The sequence below is a fragment of the Crocuta crocuta genome, unplaced genomic scaffold (assembly GCF_008692635.1).
Source record: "Crocuta crocuta isolate KB4526 unplaced genomic scaffold, BGI_CrCroc_1.0 scaffold45, whole genome shotgun sequence".
NCBI lineage: Eukaryota > Metazoa > Chordata > Mammalia > Carnivora > Hyaenidae > Crocuta > Crocuta crocuta.
In genome coordinates this window covers 4,558,328-4,575,602 of record NW_027530544.1, presented here as the reverse complement: position 1 = coordinate 4,575,602, position 17,275 = coordinate 4,558,328, and the positions used below count along the sequence as shown (strand labels likewise).

General features: G+C 50.0%; 1 protein-coding gene across 1 annotated transcript in view; it reads left to right on the top strand.

The window, feature by feature from the left end:
- The window catches only part of MUC4 (mucin 4, cell surface associated), a 44,759-nt gene extending 28,742 nt beyond the window's left edge, over positions 1-16,017 (top strand). The window contains exons 12-27 of the mRNA XM_077767724.1: positions 1-98; positions 837-956; positions 1,311-1,519; positions 1,953-2,043; positions 2,468-2,635; positions 3,149-3,250; positions 3,657-3,887; positions 5,449-5,586; positions 7,132-7,313; positions 9,082-9,241; positions 10,005-10,184; positions 10,604-10,677; positions 12,042-12,106; positions 12,190-12,428; positions 14,335-14,497; positions 15,822-16,017. The exon at positions 1-98 is cut by the window's left edge and continues 27 nt beyond it. Coding sequence (XP_077623850.1) covers positions 1-98; positions 837-956; positions 1,311-1,519; positions 1,953-2,043; positions 2,468-2,635; positions 3,149-3,250; positions 3,657-3,887; positions 5,449-5,586; positions 7,132-7,313; positions 9,082-9,241; positions 10,005-10,184; positions 10,604-10,677; positions 12,042-12,106; positions 12,190-12,428; positions 14,335-14,497; positions 15,822-16,017 — 2,416 coding nt within the window. The remainder of the gene's footprint in view (positions 99-836; positions 957-1,310; positions 1,520-1,952; positions 2,044-2,467; positions 2,636-3,148; positions 3,251-3,656; positions 3,888-5,448; positions 5,587-7,131; positions 7,314-9,081; positions 9,242-10,004; positions 10,185-10,603; positions 10,678-12,041; positions 12,107-12,189; positions 12,429-14,334; positions 14,498-15,821) is intronic.
- The last annotated feature ends 1,258 nt before the right edge of the window (positions 16,018-17,275 follow it).

Genomic DNA, 17,275 nt, shown 5'->3' with positions numbered 1-17,275 from the left:
CTGCCGCGTCTCCTCCTGGAGCGGGGGCGTGTGCTGCAGCTACGGGCCCTGGGGCGAGCTTCTCCAAGGCTGGACAGTGAGCACTCCTTGGCAGTTTGGTACGTGTGTCCCACCGAGATCTCACCCCCACCCTCTCTGGAGCTCTCTCCTCTTCTCTGTCAGAGACCAGGCCTGGGCACCAAGCCAAGCAGTGGGACCCAAAGAAAGAAGTCTTTTGTCCCCATTCCCTCCCAGCTCCTTCCCCTCTCCAACCATTGATTTCCTGATCTTATAATGTTGGGAAGCTTCATCCTAGGGATTTATGATTAAGTGCCCCTTGTCCCATCTTCACTTGTCCCCATAGCCCCAGACAAGAGTGGGGGCATCTTTCTAGGGAAGAGGAGGGGACCTAGTCTGATGCTGTCCCTCTGGACCCAGATTAGCTGGCAGTCTGGGGGGAGATATGGAATCATCTCCCACAGAGACCCTCCAGAGGAGCTAAGAAGTACAGGGTTGGGGGACCAGGGTAGTGCTCATCCTCCCCCTTCCCATCCCCTGCCCCTGAAAACACAGCAGCCTCCATGGCCCCCAGACCATCAACTGCATGCTCCCACCCCTGCACTTTGAGAGCCCAGGGGCTCAGAAAGAAAGCTCATTAGCACACAGCTCCAGCAAGCCTGCAAGGGAGACCGTAACTGTCAATGACCTGAGGTTACTGAGTGGGGCAGGATCTGACCTGAGGTGTGCCTGATTCCCAAACCATGCGCTTGCTGCTCATGTCATCCTGCCCTACCAAACCTTTTAGCCGGGCTCTGCAGGTGCTCTGTCTGCCAGCAATAGGCTGCTCTTCTCCACAGACCAAGAGCTGGAGCCGTGGGACTGGTGCTGCCGTGGAAGCGACAAGCCCTCCTTCTGTGCCCTGTACCAGCAAAGGCGGCCCCGCATCAGCTGTGCTGGGTACCGGCCCCCAAGACCCGGTGAGGCTGCTGGGGCTGGCCTTGGGGCAGGGCTGAGGCAGAGATCTGGGGTGAGGGCATAGCTTCTTGGGGCCTGGACCAGGGAAGCACTAGCTTCCTGGGGATGGGCTGTGGCCACAAGGGAAGATGGAGATGGTTCCAATGTGTGGCCAATGGCAAACGGAGGGGTTTTATACATGGCATTGGGGAAGGGGTGAGAAGGCAGGGGGCAGAGGTAATGAGTCTGTGTGAACTTGGGTAGGGGATGGTTCTACACTCAGTGAACCCCTCCCGGGCTTGAGTCTGCCTGGAAGCAGGGGAATCTCAGACCCTTCCCTGGACTGCCATGCCAATGTGGTCTTTTGTTGTTTCCAGCCTGGATGTTTGGGGACCCCCACATCACCACCTTGGATGGTGCCAATTATACCTTCAACGGGCTGGGTGACTTCCTGCTGGTCCGGGCCTGGGACAGAAACTCCTCTTTCCTGCTGCAGGGCCGCACTGCTCAGACCAGCTCAGCCCAGGCCACCAACTTCATTGCCTTTGCAGCTACATACAACAGCAGCAGCCTGGACCCCATTGCAGTGAGTGAGGCAGGGGTGCCAAGGAGGAGAGAGAGAAGGAAGAAAGAAACAGGGCAGGAAGGAGGGAGGATACATCCTACCAGTGTAGTAGTTTGAGACTCAACCCTAGAGACAGGGGGGTTCGGCTCCTGGCTCCACCAGCCATGTGATTCTGAAGAAACAACTGAATTTCCAGTGCCTCAGCTTTTTTATAGTAAAATGAAGATAATACTACCTACCTTGCTGGGCTATTGTGCAATTTAAATGAGATAATCTAAGAAATGTGCCTCCCTCTGAGCCTGGCCTATGCTAAGCTCTCCCAGGATGTTAGCTACCATAACCTCATCACACCCACCTACATGTTCCTCTGGGGCTCAAGTCCAGACTCTCTGCAGGCTCCTCTCTCAGCCTCTTGGACTACCTCAGGCTTAAGCCTCCTCCACTTCTCTTCCAGGTTCGATGGCTCCTCAAACCCAATGACACAATCCACGTGCAGGTCAATAACCAGACTGTGTCGTTTGAGACTAACCGTGAAGACTCAGAAGGTAGGCTGGGGACAGCTGTCAGCTGTCCTGCTTTCCAGGGTCAGGCTTCAGCAGGGAACCCAGTGCCTGGGCGCAGTGTGGAGGTAGCAGCACTGGGGCAGAGGAGAGGGGCTGGCAGCCCTGCTTCACCCCCTGTTCTTTCAGCAGCTGTACCTGAACAGCTTCTTCACTGCTTTCTCTGCTCACTTCTCTCCTTCCTCCTGTGTGGTGATGGCCTGTCTGTAGTGGCCCCTGTCTCCAGTCTCCAAGAAGAAGGGGGTGTCTTGTGAGTGTGGCATTTGACCCTTGGAGAAGGCACTCCCAGGACACCCCAGAGCTGCTCTCAGTCTCCCCCCTCAACATCTTGACCCTCCACTACTACCAAGTCTTGGGTCTGCAGGGTTCCAACGCTGGCTTCTTTCTCATCTGTCTCCCAACATCCCAGGCCAGGAGATATTCAACACCACTGGCATTGTAGTGACCCGCAACGGCTCCCTGGTGTCAGCCAGCTTTGATGGGACTGTGACCATCTCTGTGATTGCCCTCTCCAACATCCTCCATGCCTCCTGCAGCCTCCCGGAGGAGTATCGAAACAGCACAGAGGGCCTTCTGGGTGAGAAGCAGACAGGACTCTGCCTCTGAAGCAGCAGCAGCAGCAGCAGCAGTATCAAGAGCTTGGGTCCCAGATCATAGGCAGCTCCGCATCCAGCTGGCTTGTGGACATCCCAGGCTGAGCTTCCCTTTCTCAGCCTCCTTGGGACAGAACCCTGAGGGCAGAGAGGTGGGAGGGGCAAGGGACCTCTTCACCTTCCTTTGAGGCTCATTTCTTATTCTCCCAAAGCTCTAGTTCCAGGGCAGCCGAGGGGGCTTTGAGGATGCCCTTCCTCTCCCTCCAGCCCCTACTTCCTCCCCCTTCCTCCTCCATTTTCTCCTCCTCTATCCCTGAGACAGAGGGGTGGGCTATGAGTCCTTCCTCTGGAACGACTGAACTGAGAACAGATACACCAGAAGGGGCTTCCCAGGCCCTCTACTCCCCCTCACACCTTGAATGTGACCCGTTGGATGCTCCTCAGGGAAGGGGAGAGCCACAGTCCCAGGGTGGCCAACCTTCTACTCTGTCCCTCAGGAGTCTGGAATGACAATCCAGATGATGACTTCAAGATGCCCAATGGCTCCACCATTCTCAACAAAAGCGATGAGTGGCAGCTTTATCAATTTGGAATGACCTGTGAGTCCGGGCCTCAGAGTCCTTGGGGTAGATGTGGCTGGGCTGGGATGAAGGTAGTATTGTCTCCCTCAGGCCTGTGGGAGCCAGATCTCCATCCTTTGTAAAGGAGGGTTAGAAAGGCCAAGAGGAAATGCTGAGGATGCTGGTGCCTGCCACCCCAGAGTCGTCCTCTCCATCCCCATCTCACCTGCGTTTCTCTACCTGGAAGAGAAGGCAAGGAAAATGGTGGCCCTCACTCACTAGAGCAGAGATTTCCAGCCTCAAAAGCTGAAGTCACATCACCCCCCCCCCACATCCCCCTCCTTCCCCCCAAGGCATATAGAGTGAGGGTAAGGAGTGGACATAGCAGAAGTATAGCTGGAATCCCATCCCTGGTACCTGTACCATTTAACCTTGTGTGTTCTAGGGGAAATCAATGATACAAGACTCCTTGGCAAGAGAGACAACACTCTGCCTTCCAACTTCACCCCTGTCTTCCTTTTCCAACTGAAGAACAACCATTCAAGTGAAAGTCTGGCCTCTGATTGTGATGGAGATGAGCAGTGCATCTATGACAGCCTGGCCACAGGAAATATGAAGACCGGCCTGAACACTAAGATGCTCATTAGCAGATACCAGCTGATGAACACCACCCTCAGTAAGTGGCATTTTCAGGGAGGCATTTGCAGACTTGGATGGCAGATGAGGAGTACCCCCTCTTTCATGATATTCTTTTAAGCTGCATGTTTTTCAAACATAACAGATACTTTTGTTCACGTTTTTCCTCTACTCATCCTCCCATGACTCTCCAGCTCGCTCTGTGATGACCTTCACAGCCTTTTCCAACTTAACCCCCGGGCCTCTCAAACTCTTCCTCTGTTCCTCCCTACCCTGCACCCTCCACTCCACATACCCTGGCTTCTCTGTGTTCTTCAAATACACCAGGCTCCCTGCCAACTCCACACCTATTGTGGTCTGCCTGGCCCCCCTTCCTCCAGACAGACCCTCACCTCCTTCAAGGCCTTATGCAAATAGAGTTGTCTTCTTATCAGTGCCTTTCTTCTTTTTTTTTTAATAATTTATTTTTAAAAAATTTTTGAACGGTTTTTTTACTGTTTTATTTATTTCTGAGAGACAGACAGAGAGAGAGAAAGAGACAGCATGAGCAGGGGAGGGTCAGAGAGAGAGGAAGATACAGAATCTGAAGTAGGCTCCAGGATCTGAGCTAGCTGTCAGCACAGAGCCCAACGCGGGGCTCGAACCCACAAACTGTGTGATCATGATCTGAGCCAAAGTTGGACACTTAATTGACTGAGGCACCCAGGAGCCCCATCAGCAGTGCCTTTCTTGACTAGCCTGTCTAAAAGCTCACATTTACCCATACTTCCTATTCACCTTTCCTGCTTTATTTTTTCCTTTGCATTTACAACTACCTAGCATATTTTCTAATTTGCACAGATATCTTTTTTATTATTTATTATTGCTGTGTCCTCACTACATGGAATAGTGCCAGCCATATGTGAGGGACTCAATAAATATGTGTTAACTGACTGACTGAGTGAATGAATGAATGAACAATGAAATGGAAATAGCAGGGCTCCAAAACACAGATATCAGTGAAAAGGTCTTTTTTTTTTAAGTTTATTTGTTGAGAGAGAGAGAGAGAGAACAAGACAGGGGCAGAGAGAGAGAGGAAGAGAGAAAATCCCAAGCAGGCTCCACATTGTCAGTGCAGAGTCCAATGTAGGGCTCGAACTCATGACCTGTGAGATCATAACCTGAGCAGAAATTAAGAGTTGGATGCTTGACCAACTGAGCCACCCTGGTGCCCCAACCAGTGAAAAGGCATTTTCCTCTATTTACTGACAAATGCAATGCCCATCTAGAGATTACCCTCATGGTTTTCAGCCCTCTTCCAAAGGTAAAACTCTGTAATGGTCTGAACAACACTTTGTACCATGTCCAGCATAGCACTCTGATCAAGAGAGAACTTGACCTGAATCCTGTGTGGGGAAAAGATAAAGAGAAAATAATGATTTGGCCAAGTGGGCAGTACAACCCCAACCTGCTCTATATAGATCTGAAAGCAGATACACAGAATCATTCCTGCTTCCAGAGGTGGGTCACAGCCCACGGAATGCCTCACACAAACCAGAGGACTTGCCTATGAGGCAAGAAAGTGTCCTGCCCCAAACCTTGAATCCCTCTTTGTGTTTCAGGTAAGTATCCACCTTCTATTGAGGGTGATCAAATGGTGAGAGCCTACCTGGGGCAGACCAAGCTGACTCAGTACACCAGCCGCTCTGAAAACGTCGTATTCACCCTGAGAAACAGCAACACTGACTTCAAGCTCTTTGGTAAGAACAGTTGTCTGCAGGTGTAAAGAATGTGGTCAGAGTCAAACTTTAGGTAATTTTGCATTATCATATCCTGTGCAACTTCATTCCACTTTTCCATTGGAAAATCTAGGACTAGCATTTCTTGGAGTAATCCCTAAGATTCAGATAGTGCCCCCAGTGAATAACAGTGATGGGCTTCCAGCAATCTGGCCAGTTAGCTGCACTTGAACTTGAATTCAAGTGATTCAAAGGTGATTTCACCTCAAATCCAAGAACATGCAATCATCTCTAACCATCTTTATGCAATAACCAAATTATTAGAATAAAATATAACCATTAAAAATATGAATTTAAAACATATTCTTTTTTTAAATAGTTTATTGTCAAGTTGGTTTCCATATAACACCCAGTGCTCATCCCCACAAGTGCCCTCCTATGTGCCCATCACCCCCCTTCCCCTCCCCACTCCCCCCATCAACCCTCAGTTTGAATTTAAAACATTTTCAAATCTATTAAAAGAAGGATATAATGTGGAACATGATTTAAAGATACAAGTATCTTCATTTGGTATGTTTCTCATTTACTTTTATGTTTGTCAACCACATTTGCCTAACTTTGTCTCTCCTTGTGGCTTTTCTCCGCTGGAACCAAGCCAAGTCTCAACTCTCTCTGTCAGTAATGGTGTGGGGACCCCCAGTCCTGCAACCATGATCTGGGTCAAAAAGCCAAAGCCCACAGGATGCAACTTGCCTTTGGTTGCCAGGACCAATGATGCTAGTGACTATTTTCTGCTAAACCAAATCTATTAGGGACCTTATTTTGAGCTCAGAGCATCTGCCTTATTTTCTTTCTCTGGGCATAAGAAGGGACTTCTTTGTCTGTATCCTTTGGCTCTATGTGGCATTCTGTCAGGTGCTAGCCAATGGCATTAGGAGATTTTCTCCTCCACTGGGCTCCTCTTCTGAAGAGTGACAGTCTGCAAGTTTCTCTCATCTGTTCCCTCTTATCAGTAACTTTCAACCTACTATTTTAAGGAGACTTTCTTATTTTCTTGGAAAACAAGATGGGTTTTGATCATAGGAGTCCTTGTTGACAATGTTTTACTGTTGTCAGGTGTCTGAAAGTCAAAGGTCCAAGAAGCGAGGGAGTGGGTGAGAAATCGGGACAAGGAATGTAAAGGGGAAGCCAGTTTAGTCTGCAGTATAGCCTGGAGAAGCATCATACTGGTCCTTTTCTCTTCCCTCCTAGATGTCCCATCCTGCTGCAGGCCCAGGAAGGGGTTGCCCTTTGGGGTCTATTCAGGGGTTATCTCCCTTCCCTTCTGTGGAGTTCTACCCTACAATCAGTTAGTGGGGCTCATGCTACCTCCAGCTTGGGACGTGACTAGGATCACTCCAGGAAACCATCCTTGTTCAAAGAAATGTCTAATGACATTTGAGGGGTGGTCTGAGAAAGGTGGGGGAAGGCCAGTGTCAGCACCCAGGGTATTAGATTCCAGGATGTGTCAGACGGCACAACAGTCAAGGCCCCGAGCTCTCAATGGTCTTGTTTTCCCTGGGGCAGAGAATGGGACATTGTTATGGACACCAAAGTTGTTGGAACCATTCACTCTGGAGATTCTAGCAAGAAATGTCAAAGTCAACTTGTCATCTGTACTCCAGCCAAAGACAGTGGTCTGTGCTTGCAGGGAAGAGAGCCAGTGTTTATACAACCAGACCAGCTGGGTGGGCAATTCCTCCCTGGAGGTGAGTATTGGGAGGAGGTTGGGAGGGAAGTTTCCTTGTTGAGGGGAAAGGTGGTGGGAACTGAAGGGATGTCATACTTCAGTCCCTCTGTGGTACTCTGTGTGTTGGGAGCTGTGGTGGGTGAGTAGAGCCGATCCCAATCTCAGTCCATAAACGTACATGTATAAGAAACAGAACTCTTGCACGTATAGGAGGAATAGGAGGAACTTAACAGAGAACCATGGGGGAGAGAAGGGGATAAACAGTTGGGAAGAGGGGCGCCTGGGTGGCTTAGTCGGTTAAGCGTCCGACTTNAGTTGGGGAAAGGGAGGGAGACAAACCATGAGAGACTCTTGAATGCTGAGAACAAATTGAAGTCTGATGGGGGTGGGGGAGAGGGGAAGGGGGGTGATGGGCATGGAGGAGGGCACTTGTTGGGATGAGCACTGGGTGTTATATGGAAACCAACTTGACAATAAACTATTAAAAAAAAAGAAACAGAACTTTCTTCACTGCTTATAGCTCAACTGAGTTTTTATCTCCCAGCTCCCACTCTGCCAGGCTGACAGGAGACATCCACCTCAGCCTCCCTTAAAGCTCCCCAGGGGTTCCCAGCTCCACAGTTCTAGAACGAGGCAAGGAGATGTGGGGCAGGAAGGTGTCCTTGTGATCCCTGGGCATGAACCCATACAGATCACAGGTTCCACGCTCCCTCCACTTCAGGCCTACAGAGGTGCTCTGTGGCCTCAATGCCCTGCTCAGACATGGGAAAACTTTCATAAGGTGGTCTAAGTTTCCATCTGCCTAGAAGCACCACACAGCCATTTCTCTCTGAGGTCTCATCATTGTGGTGTTGCAAAGAGAGGTGTAGGTCCCCTTTGATGTTGACACCCCAGAACCCCTTGCTTTCTATTTTACTCTCTCCTCCCAGCTAAAAGAAAGATCTCTTCATTTTGGATAAAAATCTTTCTCCGTTCAAGTTTTTTTTTTAATTTTTTAAATGTTTCATTTATTTCTGAGAGAGAGAGACACAGATGATACCACATCATCCCCTCCACCCCTTATACACACACACCCTTCTCCTGAGGCATGAACCAAGAATTCCTACCTGAGAGACGTAGAGGTGGAGGAGTCCAAGGGGTAGAAAAGGAAAAAGATATGGGCTGGGAAAAACAGAGATAAAAATCAATATATTATTTTAGGTATCCCAAAATATCCAGTCTTGGAAGTAGACAGTGTTGGTGGGTTTCATTTTAGGGAGATTAGAGATTAGAGAGGAAAGAGTAGGGGTGTCAGAAGAGAAAGAGCATGGGTGTTGATAAGGTTTTGGGAATCCGTACCACCCCTGTGCCATCGTTCTGGTTGCCGCGTGCTCTCGCTGTACTTAGCAGTAAGGCTCTGTCTTCTTGATTTGGGAATCAGCAAGGGAAGGTGATGGAGGAAACTGAGCTTGGGTAGGATAGTAGAATATTTAGTTGGTGCCTGTCATAGTCTGGAAAGGGTTTCAGGCAAGGAGATGCGGTGTGAGAGGAAAGTAAGTGTCTGAGACCCCAGGGCAGGCACCAGGCAGAGGGGTCAGGGGAACGAATGCCCCGGGGGGGCCCAGTGCACTTGGCAAGAATGTACAGGACCACGGCCTGGTCAAGAGGGTGCTAAGCAGAGGCTGGCAGAATTAAGACAAGGACTCCAGGTTCATGGGTTCTCAGACCAGAGGGGTCAGTACAGAACCACCCAGAAGCCTTTAATGGTTCAGCCTCCCGGCTCCCTGGTGATCAGCAACCCATTCCAGGTGGCCAGCTGCAAGTGTGATGGGAACACCTTTGGCCCCTACTGCAAACGCTCCAGGGACCCCTGCGAGGAGCCGTGCTTCCCGAATGTAAAGTGCACTCCTGGGGTGGGCTGCGAGGCCTGCCCCCAAAACCTGACTGGAGATGGGCGTCACTGTGCAGGTGAGCCGGGAACAGGGCCCTGGCAGGAGGAGGGCCTGGGGACAGTTGACACCTTGAGGGCCTAGGGCAAACCATTTCCCCCCCTCTTCCAGTACGTCTTTAGAGTACTCACTGCAAGGGGGTATGGTAAGGAGGTGAGGACACGGGGTGAGGTACGAGGCTGAAGGAGAAGAGATTGTGCAGGAAGGGGGAAGGAAGGACAGAGCAGACCTGAGGCCCTGATGGGGGAAACCCAGGGCAAAAGACTGAAGAAGGCCTGGGGGAGGGGGGAGACGTCCCGCAGCAGCCAGCAAGCCAAGGCTCCAGTGAAGTCATGATGAGGGAGATCACAGTGAGACTTTCACTAAGTCCCCTAAAGTGCCCAAACGAAATGGAGAGGCCACTGGGTCTTCTGAGCAGAGGCCTGAGTGGGTAGAGCCACAGCTTTACAAGGCAGACAGAAGGACGGAAGTAAGGAAAGCAGGCTGGCGGGCCCTTCTCCTGCCAGGCCTCTGGGTCCTTTCCTGACGCAGGGGGTCTGACAAACACGCCATTCCCTCGGCAGAAATGGGAGAACACCTACATGCTGGGGTTTCCCAGCAAAGAAATACCTGGAAAAGGAGAGAAGGATAGCTTGGGGCTCAGAATGACTCATAAGCAAAACACAGACTGAATGGACTTTGGGGGAAGGAAAGCAAGCCTGTCCCAGGAGCCGCTTTCTGTGGGCTGGGTCTCCCCACGGCTGCCCAGCCCTATGCTGCCAGCCTCCCCACTCCCTCTGCAGCTCTGGAGAACTCTCCCCTCTGTCAGAACGTGTCCTGCCCTGTGAATTACTGCTACAACCAGGGCCACTGCTACATCTCCCAGACGCTAGACTGCCATCCCACCTGCGCCTGCCCCCCAGCCTTCACCGACACCCGCTGCTTCCTGGCTGGGAACAATTTCACTCCAACCATCCACCAAGGTACCAACAGCTGCCCTCTGCCTTCATATGTCTCTCACTTGGCGGAAGATGGGGGACTCGGGGGTCAGAGCTTCGTTCCTCAAACTCAACAGGGCAGAGCTCCAAATCTCTCAGGTGGTGGTAGGCTTTGGGAGCTGCGGTTGGGGGGCAGCGGCCAAGGCACAAGTCCCAAGCCTGAGCAGTCTGCTGAGGAAAGACTGGAGGTGACCTCACGGCCCAGAGAGACGAGAGTGAGGAAGCCCTGACCATAGTGGAATGGGCACTAGGGTGAGGTTCAGCAGAATCAGTCACTTCTGACTCCTCTGGTGACCTTTTGTCACTGTAGAATGGGGCAGCCTCCCTGAGCTGACCCAGCAAACTTCTTGGGTAAGTCTGCATAAACCGTGAGGTGATTGTGAATCTGCTTCTCCCATCTCCAGAGCTTCCCGTAAGAATCATCCGGCTCTTGCTCAGGGAAGAAGAAAATGCCTCCGTAACAGATGTCAATGCCTCGGTCAGTGCTCCAGGCCAGCTCTGGGTGGGGAGGTGGGTCTTGGCAGGTTTAGGGTTTGGTCCTGGACATCACTTATATGTTCTACATCTCACCATCCATCTAGATTCAGTTGCCAGAGGAGGCTGGAGCCTCCTGCCCCAGGGAAGGCAGGGGATGGAATCCCCAGACAGAGCCCTCTAAGGGGACTGGAATAACTAGACCACAATTGTCTAGGGGGGGTCACGTCACCCCAGCCTCTCCTTCTGAGTATCCCCTGAGACCTGCACTTGAGTAGCATATGGTAGAAACATGAGAAGCCATTTTGCCTCCAGGAAGCCTTCCCTGACTTCCCAGAGGAGGCTAGCATCTCCCTCTTCTTGGCTCCTATGCCCTTGTCCATTCCTCAGCCTCAGAGAGAGTACCACAGTAGTTGAATTATTGAGGCTCTAGAATCCTACATACCCAGGTTAAAATCTTGGCTCTCCCATTCCCCAGAGCAGGTGTAACAATTGGACAAATTATTTGATGTCTCCTCTGTAACACAGAAATAATAATAGTACCTATTTCAATGGGTTGTGTCAAGTTTTAAATGATAATGTATGTAAAGCACTAACTGCAGTGCCTGAAACACAAGTGTTCAAAAAATTATGATAATAATTATTACTATTGCTAATACTACAGCATTCCACACTCTGAATAGTAAAATCTGTTCATGCTTATTCACTTCACCAGACTATGGGTCTCTGAGTATAGACTGTTTCTGAGTCAGCTTGAAGTCCCCAGCACCTGACCATCCCCTAGGTCTGGCTAAACATAATCAGTGTTCAATATACACGTGGGGAGAGAATGATTGGATGAGTCACAGAAGCGAGGCAAGGCAGGAGGCACTCATTCCAGATTTTCCCCTTGTCATTGGAGGCACGGAGGTATGCCTTCACTTACCAACAAACTTTTTTGTTAATGTTTACTTATTTATTTTTGAGAGAGAGCAAGCACAAGTGGGGGCATGAGAGAGCACGAATGGGGCAGAGAGAGAGGGAGAGAGAGAATCCCAAGCAGGCTCCGCACTGTCAGTGCAGGGTGCAGTGTGGGGCTCGAACTCACGAACCGTGAGATCATGACCTGAGCTGAGATCAAAAGTCAGATGCTTAACTGATTGAGCCGCCCAGGTGCCCTGCACCAACAAACTTTTATTAAGCAGGAACCCATGCGAGTTACCAGGTTAGGCTGGGGTGTAGGGGAGCAGGAATGGATGAGAAATATTCTGTAGGTCCTGGCGCTCATGTGCAAAGAAGGAGCGAGGCATGGATAAATAAATGCATTCAAGTGGGAAGGGTCTCCTCTTTGGACTGGGCCTCACTCCCACCCCCCCACCCACTCCCTAGGTGGCCTACAGACTGAGGAAGCTGGATGTGAGGGCCTTTCTCCAGAACAGCCAAGTGGTGCAAATGTAAGTGGGACTGTCCCTGCCCTGTCCCCAGGTCCTCCCTTCCCCTTCTACCCTTAATGCCTCACTCTACCCCTCCCTCACAGCAATTCCGGGGCAGCACAGGCCCCGGGAAGATACCTTCAATGCTGGAATGTCATCTCGGAGTTCCAGTACCTCCCTCGGGGTCCTGTTATCGACTTTCTGAACACCAAGCTGCTGGATGCAGTGGTAGAGGCATTCTTACCCCAGGCCTCATGGAAGAGATGGAACAGAAGTGAGGAGCCCAGGACCAACGTGAACTTCCACTCCATCTCCAGAGAAGATGTGTACAGTGTGAAGGCTCGTGAGTCACTATCCTGGGGATAGTCACAGGGACAGCTGAGGGAGGAGGTGAATGAAGGGGACCTATCACAGATCTTCAGCCCACACAAAGCCAGGGTGGAAAAGTTTTCTATGGAGAGCCACAGATAAGCAAGAAGCAAGTAACTTACTTAGTTTTTTGTTTGTGATTTTAAAAAAGTTTTTTTTTAATGTTTATTTATTTTTGAAAGACAGAGCAGGAGTAGGGGAGGGGAAGAGAGAGAGGGAGTCACAGAATCTGAAGCAGGTTCCAGGGTCTGAACTGTCAGCAGAGCCCGATGCGGGGCTTGGACTCACGGACTGTGAGATCATGACCTGAGCTGAAGTCAGATGCTTAACCATCTGAACTACCCTGGCACTCCTCTGAAGGAAATGATAAGCATTTTACCTACCAGCTTTATAGATACAAGAGCAGAGCACAATATACTGCTTGATGAATTCCCAGGGATATAGTTTCATGGAGCATTTACTCTAATTGTCAATTTCTGACCATCACCACTAATGATTTTCTTTCTTTTAATAAAATTGTTAATGATTTTGTTAAAATACCTTTGCATTTTATAAACATAAGCAGGGACATCCCTTTTACCTTTGCCCTCCAGCTGGAGGATATTAAGCTAAAGACTGGAGACCTGGCCCGGGGACAGAGATGTCCCCTCCTGGAAAGGTGTGACCCAATGCAAAAGCCATGCCCAATCCAAACTTTAACACCCCCATCTGGACAGGGAGATGGGATTTCTGAGTTCCCTTAACTGTGATAGCCACTTGTTATCCTCGAACAAGAGTGAGATGAGTTGGTAAGCTTACCAGGGAAGGAAAGGAATAGCTTTCACTATGTTGGGAGTGAAGCAGAGAACAGGGCAGTGACCACGCCAAACCCAACAGAAGCCAGTGTGTTACTGGAGGGTGGGAACAAGCAAGAGCTTCTTCTAGAATCTGGGCTGGGCCTCCTCCCTCCGGGGGGCAACAGTGTGAAATCCTCTGAACTACTCTGCATATGTGCAGTACGGGGTAGGGGTCCGGGTAAGGGAACAACTGCCCTAGACCTGACTATGACTTTTATTAAAGAAAACAGACCAAACCCCCCACCATTTTTATCATACAAGTACAATATGTTTTTTTGTAGAAGCTTTAGGAAATGCAAATTAACAAAAAGAAAAAAAATCGCCTGTAATTCCAATCCCCAAAGACAAGTCCATTTTGCACATAGCCTTCTGAATTTCCTTTTGCACATAAGGATCTTCACACCTATCAATATTTTTTATAATAAAGGATAAAGTAGTGTCTAATGTTTTGATAACCTCATTACTTAAGCAATTGTGAACATATTACTTTGTGTATTATGTATGTATTCCCATTTGATTTGTTATTTTATCATACATTTTAGCATAGTGTGCTATACTTTATTGAAACAGAGTGTTATACCAATAGTGACCACTTATTGAGTGCTTACTGTGTTAGGCAATGTACTGAATATTTTGTATTTATTATCTCCTTTAACCTTCACAGCATGGTAGTTACTCTTATTATCGTTTCCTTATTATAAAAGATAAGGAAATCAAGGCTGAAAGAGATAAGAAATTTCCCCCAACTTGTTAGTAGTAGAGTTTGAATTTCATCTTAGGTCTGGTTTTCTTCAAAGCATCTGCTCTTAACCAATGCACTTTCCATACCATGGTGGTTGCACAATATTCCTTAACAAAGTCCCTCCTATTAAACATTGTTGCTATTATAAACCATGCTGCTCTAGACTTCCGTGAACATATGTATTTGCACACTTTTCCTATTATTTCTCAGGATAAATGCCTAAAAATGGAATTCTTGATTGGAAAGGTATATATTTGGTGTTACTGATTGCTTTCCATGTTCCTCTGTGTCCTACCTGACAGTGAACGTGAGCACACTGGAGACTTACTTCAAATGCAATGGCTACAAGGGCTACCACCTGGTCTACAGCCCCCAGAGTGGCCTGACCTGCGTGTCTCCGTGCAGTGAGGGCTACTGTGAGCACGGAGGCCAGTGCCAGCACCTGCCCCAAGGGCCCCGCTGCAGGTGAGTCGGGGAGAGGGCAGGAAGGGCAGTGCTGGGGAATCCGAGCTGGGCAAAGATGCTGCAAGGGGCCCACAAACCCCATGGTATTTTGTGGTGTCTGAAAGTTAGGATGGCTCTTCTGTAACTGAGAGAATAGGGATCAGAGAAAAAGCAACCAGGAAAAAGATGTGTGAGTGCCTACTCTGTGTGCAGAATAAAGATGTTACATTACCTCTAATACTCTAACCAGCTACTAGGTAGGTATTATGAACATTTTTTAAAAGCTTATGTATTTATTTTGAGAGAGAGAGAGAGAGAGAGAGAGAGAGAGAGAGAGAGAGAGTGTGTGTGTGCGCGCGCGCGCGGGGGAGGGGTAGAGAGAGGGAGAAACAGAATCCGAAGCAGGCTCCATGGTCAGCGTGGAAATCACTACCGAAGCTGAGATCAAGAGTCAGTCAGGTGTTGGGGCGCCTGGGTGGCTCAGTTGGTTAAGCATCCGACTTCGGCTCAGGTCATGATCTCACGGTCCGTGGGTTCGAGCCCCTCATCGGGCTCTGTGCTGACAGCTAGCTCAGAGCCTGGAGCCTATTTCAGATTCTGTGTCTCCCTCTCTCTCTCTCTAACCCTCCCCTGCTCACACTGTCTCTTTCTCTCTCTCAGAAATAAATAAAAACATTCTTTTAAAAAAAGAGTCAGTAGGGTGTTTAACTGACTGAGCTCCCCAGGTGCCCCAGTATTATGAGCATTTTAAGGAAGAGATAGGTAAAGCACCTGCCCAAGGTAAGTTAAGGAGCAGGATGTGGGTTCCAAAAGCAACTTCTTCCACCTGATTTTGCTTCTGGAGTGTACATTCTACTGTCTGCCTGTGGGAGAGGCACCCACTGCCTCCTGTCTAGGTCCCTCCCTGCCCCTCCTTAAGAGTACCTGTCAGGGAAGGCCCTCTGCAACTGGTGTCCTAAGTCCCCTCGGTTCATCAGCAGTCTCAGGGGCTCCCGTGAGGGAGTGCACTAAGCCTATAGGCCTGCTAAGGAGGAGAAGGGCAGTGCCACCCGGGGCCCTCACGTCGTATCAGTGCCCTGTGTCTACCCTCATGCTCACTGCAATCCCAGATCCACCCAGCCCTATTGCCTCCCGGGTCCAAGGAGCGCTAGGAGGAGCCAGGGCTGTGTCTGCGCATGCTCACCTGTGGCCAGGTGGCGCTGACCCCAGGGCCAGTCTCCGCTAGCCAGTGGCCACACTTCAGCTCCGCCTCCTTCCCCAGAGGGGAGGCCAGCCTTTGGTGGAAAACCTCCTGGGGCCTCCTCGCTGTTGACCTGTTGACCGTGTCCCCTCTCTTTGTCCCCAGCTGCGTGCCCTTCTCCATCTACATGCCCTGGGGCGAACACTGTGAGCACCTGAGCGTGAAGCTTGGAGCCTTTTTCGGGATCCTCTTTGGAGCGCTGGGAGCCCTCTTGCTGCTGGGGGCAGTGGTGTTTGTGGCCCTGCGCTTCTGGAGCTACCCCGGGAGCCAGTACTCCTACCCTCTGGACTCAGAAAGCTGAGACCTCTCCCCAAAGGGGTAGCTGTGGCTTAAGATACCTCGGGACCCACCCCAGCCTCACCCATGTATTTGCCAGAGCCTTTGCTTTCAGGAGGCTGGGAAAAGGAAGGTGCCTGAAGGAGATTCAGGATTCTTGGTCCAAGATCACACCTTGTCAGTAGACACAGGCAAACAAGAAGGGGCCATAAAGACCACCTACTTAAAGGATGGATTCTCACACAAAAAGGACACTGACCTACATACACACTTCAGAGTTAATAATGTCTAAGCTAAAAACCAAAATGCATTTGTATGCAAAACTCCAATTTACTTCTAATTAAAGTCTGTTTAAGTAAAATCCTTCTGACTTTTTTTTTTTTATTTCCCAAGCCATGGATTCCACTTGTGATTTTCCTCTGGGGCCTGAAGGGCTAGGCACAGGGAGCGGAAGAGAAGAAGTGGGTTGGACCCAGGCCTGCTTCAGCCCTCAGCCACTCTCTGTGGGGAAGCGTGTTGCTCCAGTTCAGGCAAATCCTTGCTTCAGCCCCCACATCACTTTCTTTCCCTGAGGAGAAGAACACGAGCCACAGCCTGGCCTTTGGAGGAGGATGGTAGACATACTCCCATACGGAGTAGCCCAGACTCACCTAGGAGCCCTCCCTGCCTTGCTGGTCTCTGCCCATCAGTTCTGAGAGGATAAATACACTCAGTGCCTTTACCTGTCTGGTTTCTGTCCCCACTGCCTGTGTTCCCTGCAGGAGGGATTAAATCATTGCAGCCACCTTTCCAAGAACCAACTTGAGAAGCAGGCCACCCACCCTCTCCTTAGACCCAAAGTACCCAATCCCTCATATACTTTCTCTGTCCTTTCCTGGGCCCCAGCGGAGTCTTGTGAGCCTCTCCACCCTGCAGTCCCTTGGCACCACTCTGCTTGTTCCCAGCAGCCTGACCAGTTTCCACCTCACCCTTCTCTCCTAGCAGGCAGAACTTCATGCCTCTCTGGTGGAACACATCCAACAAAAACGGGTCCACAATTCCCATGTCTCAAATACCTCAATTCCAACTCTATGCAGAAACTGGGCCTCTTGTCCCTAAATCCCAAATCTCTGAAGGGAGAATCTCATTAGTCCAGTTTATGCCAATTGTCCATCACTGGTCCAAACTAATGTAGCCAAAGGGTAGGAAAGGAGGTCACATGATACAAACCTGGTGCTCAGGCTCATTCTTTTAGGTGAGGAAGTGGTGTTGTAGGAAGTTCAGGAGAAACGTGATCTTTGATC